General features: G+C 46.3%; 1 protein-coding gene across 1 annotated transcript; it reads left to right on the forward strand.

Moving 5' to 3' along the window:
- Positions 1–1,242: 1,242 nt before the first annotated feature.
- LOC311530722 (uncharacterized protein) lies at positions 1,243–3,353 on the forward strand. Its single transcript, XM_084647551.1, has 2 exons — positions 1,243–1,322; positions 2,026–3,353. The coding sequence occupies exon 2, from the start codon at positions 2,047–2,049 to the stop codon at positions 2,593–2,595; it is 549 nt and encodes a 182-aa protein (XP_084503677.1). The 5' UTR covers positions 1,243–1,322; positions 2,026–2,046; the 3' UTR covers positions 2,596–3,353.
- The last annotated feature ends 2,704 nt before the right edge of the window (positions 3,354–6,057 follow it).

The raw sequence follows: 6,057 nt of genomic DNA on the forward strand, positions 1-6,057 counted from the left end.
TCAGCAGAGCCAAGTGGGACCATAGGAGCCCCTGGTGTCAACGCTGGTTTCGGAGGCTCTATTACCTTTGGAGGGATTATTTTATTGGAAAATGAAGGTGCTCTCTTGGGGTAAATTACCAACCAAAGCAAGACACTTCTGCCCTCTTCCCTGGATATGGAACCCAGCCTTGGGGAAATCATTTACACTTTGAACAGCAGGCTGGTTCAGGCAGGAATGTTTTCTGCAACATGCCCTAGGTCTTGTCAGATACTATGTCAAATCCCATCCCACAGCCATCTCCTCCTTCACCATGAATGTGTCATTTTAATCTCTCCAGAGCTTCCTGCTGGGTTCACTCAGCTGCCTTGTCGAACTAGACTTCAATTCCTTGGCTGCTCATGGACGGAGAGATGGTTTCTGGTACAGTACAGGTTCCAAGACTTAACTCAAAACCTTTCTGTAAAAGAGCACTGCTTACTTTCTCTCTCTGCCATCCCTCCTCTTGACCCATGAGCAAATCGGCTCCAGGCAGCCCTTTCAGACGGCATTGGTGACCCAAGTGGAGGTCCAATGTTAGGTCAAGTTTTAATCACCATAGGGTAAGAGTCACCCCTTGGCAGATGGCCATCACAAAGGCCCATGCTCCACTTAAGACCCTGTTAACACCAAGTTTGAAATTTTATAATTGGACTCAAGTTGTCTGTAGGCATCGTACTATCCCCCTGCCAGAGGGTGAATTTCAGACTTAAAGTCCTCACATAAAACATACTGCAGGTAATTGAATGATTCCCATTGATTTGAAAGGAAATTGGATCTGACCTGCTGGGAAAGGAGGTGGTGAGAATGGAGAAAAATGGGTCCCACCTTCCTAGCATGTTTAGAATGAACTGCCCCATGCCCCTCATCACGACCAGCATGAATTGCAAGGACCAAACTTTCCTTTCATGGATTCCTTTCATGACACCCGCTTGTGCTACTGATGCCGCTCAGAATCATCACCTTGACCTTCATTATAATGGCAGCACCTATACAATCTCTGGAATGATACGAGAAATGCAGTTGGCCCATACCATTCTAAGATGAAAGACAGCTGAAGAGTGCAAAGTGCATGTCACACCCTCTGAGGCTCAGATTAGCCCAATAATCACCAACGCTGAGGAAAATAGCTCCATCCAAAGGAGGACTTGCGAAGGAAATCAAGTTTGTTTGGTAACTGATTAGGACCTCCTCCACAAACAGCATCTCAGATCCTCCAGGCAGTCCTAGGAACGGTATAAAAGCACTCACGATTCAGATTTCTTCTACACACTTCTCCAGACTTCATCTCCTCAGTGAACTGGGTAAGTCCAATTCCACTCTATCTCTTTCTAACCACAGAGGTATCACAATAGGGCCTCTTTTCATTGAAGACGGAATCTTACATCTGCTCACTGTGATTTTTGTCAGGGATCAGGGAGTTCTTCCATAACTATCTTGAGTCGTGATTCAGTTGCAGGCGCTCGTAGATTGATGATCTGAAGCTAAAGGAGAGACTTTAAGAGCAACACATGCAATTCAGAAACATATTTCCTATTAACTGGAAGAAGAATTAGAGCATTGAAATCTTTTCAGTAATTTATGAAAGTCATTTAGCCATTTTTTCTTTGCTGGATTAGGAAGAAATTCTCAGGTTAGTCCAGAAAGGGACAATTCAGTGGTTTTCTACTGTATTAAGCAGCTGTGACCCCTCTCTCCTGAGGACAAGAGAATGGATTAAGATGACAAGAGGTGTGATCCAGGCTAGCAATTTAGATTTTTCAGACAAAGTCTTTTTGAGAGGATCAAAGGGTCTTGCTGGGAGGGAAGTTTAGTGCGAGTGGACAAGAGGCATAGAAAGAGAAAATAGGAACAAATACATGACCACACAAAAAGAGATTCAGGCCACTTCTCCTCTCTCTCTCGGGCCCCATGCAGACCTTGCTGCAATAGTAACCGAGCTTTGAAACCTTTCTTCCACCGGCACTTGTACCTTCTCTTTACTCTAGTCCCTGTTTTGTGTTCCAGGTTTACCTCCATCCCAGAAACATGTCTTTCTCCAGCCTCTGCTATCCAGAATGCGGGGTGGCCCGACCCAGTCCAGTCACTGGCAGCTGCAACGAGCCCTGCGTTAGGCAGTGCCCTGACTCCGAAGTGGTGATCAGACCCTCCCCGGTTGTTGTGACCCTCCCCGGACCAATTCTCAGCAATTTCCCTCAGCAGAGCGAAGTGGCAGCCGCAGGAGCACCTGTGGTCGGAGCTGATTTGGGAGGCTCATTCGGTTTGGGGGGACTGTACGGCTACGGAGGCCGTTATGGAGGGTTGTATGGTTTAGGGAGATATGGTAGTTACGGGGGCCTTTACGGTTATGGGGGATTATTGGGCCATGGGGGATACTGCGGTTACCCGGGCCTTTATGGTTACGGGGGATTATTGGGCCATGGGGGATACTGTGGTTACCCCGGCCTTTACGGTTACAGGGGATTATTGGGCCATGGGGGATACTGTGGTTACCCGGGCCTTTATGGTTATGGGGGATTATGGGGATATGGGGGATATGGCCGTAGGTATCTTGGTGGATATTGTGGACCATGTTAAACCCAGCACGAACATCCGTGGAAGAAGGAAGAACCAGGAAATGAACAGGAAGATCCAGATTCACCGCTGACCTTTTGGGCATGGCTTTCAGAAGTGCTGTGCAAACATGGCTCCAGTTGAGCTCAGTGGGAGCTGTGTGTGCTCAGCACCTTGGTCTGATAGCCCTGCTGCATTTCTAACGTTACGCTTTAGGACTCTTTCTGCTAGTGCTTTTCCAGCCCTGTGTTGATTCTCTTATTCACATGTGGACTCATTCTGAATAACACACAGGCTGTCTACGCTGACCCTGCAGGGTGAAGGAAACAGGGGCCTTAAGATAGGCATCATGTATATTCATTATCACTTTAAGTCCCTTTGCAAGGGGAAAAAGAGACCTTGCTGTCAAGGAGAATTAGGCCCTATATGTTCTATCCTTTCCATCAATATATACCTTTAACATCTCACCTTGATCTTTGCTGCGACCGATGTATAATGGAGAAGCTGCGTAGTCCTCTGCTTCTATTTTGCTTTGTCTCATTTCCCACCGACTGGGGTAAAACAAAGAACTTAAAATGGTTACAAAAGGGACTTCTTTGTCAACCTCTACAGCTGCAAGAAAGCAAAATAACATGCTATCTGAAATGCACCCTACTGAGGCGTGTGATTGGTCGCAGGCCTTCTTGAAACTCTGGAAATACATTCTTTCTGCTCTGTAGTATTTCTTCCTGTAACTGTGTACTGCCAATTTCATTTGCATTAAAAACTCTGCTGCATCATAATATCGGTCTCTGGTTCTCCTTGTTCCTCCCTCCTCTCTTAAAAATTGCGTAGGACAAAATTTCTTCCTGTGCAGCCAGTACAACCGAACTTCTCAAATTGCAATTTTCAAAGCTCTGGAGTGGTAGGGGAATCTGGCCCTGGGAGTGCTTGAAAGCATTCTGCAGGCCCTGAGTACCAGGGTGGAGTTCCTCCTTGCATTACCTGTTTTAGCAAAGAGTCTTTTCCTGCAAAGACTTAGATACATTTTTCACTTTAAGAACATAAGTTTTTTTCTTTGGATTTCAAGAAGGCCAGTGGTTCTCAAATTAGGGGCACCGCTTGTTCGGGGAAAGCTCCTGGTGGGCTGGGCCAGTTTGTTTACCAGCTGCATCTGCAGGTTCGGCCGATCGCAGCTCCCACTGGCCACGGTTCACTGCTCCAGGCCAATGGGGGCTGCGGGAAGGGCAGCCAGCATATCCCTCAGCCCGCACCACTTCCTGCAGCCCTCATTGGCCTTGAGCGGTGAACCGTGGCCAGTGGGAGCCAGGATTGGCCGAACCTGTGGACACGACAGGTAAACAAACCAGCCTGGCCCACCAGGGGCTTTCCCTGAACATGCGGCGTCCCTAGTTTGAGAACCACTGAAGAAGGCCATTCACATGGTTGGCGGTAAGAGACTGCCCGAGTCTTTGCAGGACAGCAACCCAGGTTCTCCTAAGCCTGAGTGTGGAATGTGATAAGTTCTGTGCTGCTCCCAGCTTCTGTCCTTAGGGCAGGGATTTTTTTTTATAAATAGAGGAAGGACGATTAAGATAACAAAAGGCTTGTCATTAACTTAAATTGATAATTAGATGACGCTGAGAGCATTGCCAGGCAATCCAGTTAAAAGATAGGAAACAAAAGGTTGGAAGAAATGGCCCATTTTCAGAATGGAGAGAAGTAAATAGTGGTGTCCCTCAGGGGCCTGTACTGGGACCAGCATTGTTCAACATATTCATAAATGATCTAGAAAAAGGGATAAACCGTGAGGTGGCATAATTTGTAGATGATATCAAATTACACAAGACAGTTAAGTCCAAAGCTGACAGCAGAGGACTCACAAAACTGGGTGATTTGGCAACAAAATAGCAGATGACATTCAATTTTCAATGCAAAGTAATGCACATGGCAAAATATAATCCCAACTATACATACAAAATGGTGGGATCTAAATTAACTATTACCCATCAAGAAAGAGATCTTGGAGTCATGTGGAGTACTCTGAAAGCACTATGCTTCCAAAGTACTGCAAATTTATTACAGTCCTTCTCACTGTGCCTGTATCATCCTGAACTGCGGGAACGCTCATTCTCCAGCTTCAGAAAACTTACAAATGATCTCCAGTCACCAATGGGACAGACGCAACTGAGTAATGCCGCTGTCCTTAACGTGCATCAAGACCATACCAGGGAACTAGATGTAAATAAGATTGCTGACCCTTTCATCCAGAAAGCTACAGTGAGACATAATGTCTTTCAACTGGGATGTTAGTGAAGACAGCTTGTAGGTGATTGCAATGATTTTAATATACTGCAATTCATGATAATGTAATTGTGCAGTTCATAACAATGTAATCATTATTAAAATAGTAAAGATACCGGTGATAGACACTGTGGTGGGGCAAGGCCAGATGGCTTTAGAAAAGTAGTGGGAGATAGATATATTAGCTCCAGGCTAAACAAATCCCTGGTACCAGGATAAGTGAAATGGAAGCTGCTCCAGGTCAATTAAGACACCTGGTGCCAATTAAGAACTTTCCAGAAGGCAGGGAGAAGGCTAGGTTGATTGGGACACCTGAAGCCAATCAGGGGCTGGCTGAAACCAGTTAAAAGCCTCCCAGTTACTCAGGTGGGTGTGCATGTCAGGAGCTGTGGGAGGAAGCTGTGCTGTTGGAGAGGCTGAGTAGTACACACCGTATCAGGCACAAGGAAGGAGGCCCTGAGGTAAGGGTGAAGTGGAGCTTGAGGAAGTGAGGGCTGCTGTGGGGGAAGTAGCCCAGGGAATTGTACGTGTTATGTTTCTAAAAGGTCAGCTACCATAGCTGATACTATTAGGGTCCCTGGGCTGGAGCCTGGAGTAGAGGGTGGGCCCGGGCTCCCCCCGCACACACCTTTGCCCCCTGATTAATCACTGAGACTGGGAGACAACAGAGACTGTGCAAGGAAGGATAACTTCTCCTCACCTCCCTCGCTGGCTTATGATGAAAATGGCTCAGTAGACTGTGACCCTTGTCTCTAGTGAGAGAAGGGTTATGTGCAGGGTCATAGTGAGCCTCTGAGGCTAGTGAAATCCACCAAGAAATGCAGGACCCACAGAAGCAAGGACAGAGTTTTGTCACAACACAGATTCAATAACTAGAATATGAAAAAAGTGCATAATTATGCTGAAAATAGTCTACCCCAAAATTACCGCACACACACCCCCAAGCAGACACACCTCTTCAAAAGAACCCACTGGCAAAAAGAAAAGTCCATGTCTATGCTTGACACAACCTTTGCATTAATTTCACAATGCTGGAGATGAGCTGAGAAGATTTGGGGCAATGGGGCAGAAATAGTTCAGCTTCATATTGAAATTTTGGATTTCATTGGCCCAATCAAACTCAGTTAAAGTAATCTTCTTATTCTTTGCCCTCATGTGTTTATCAGCTGGTCAGCGGCCATGTCCACTCCTTGGTCAAATGAC

Source organism: Lepidochelys olivacea (genome assembly GCF_965140295.1).
Source record: "Lepidochelys olivacea isolate rLepOli2 genome assembly, chromosome: 1".
NCBI lineage: Eukaryota > Metazoa > Chordata > Testudines > Cheloniidae > Lepidochelys > Lepidochelys olivacea.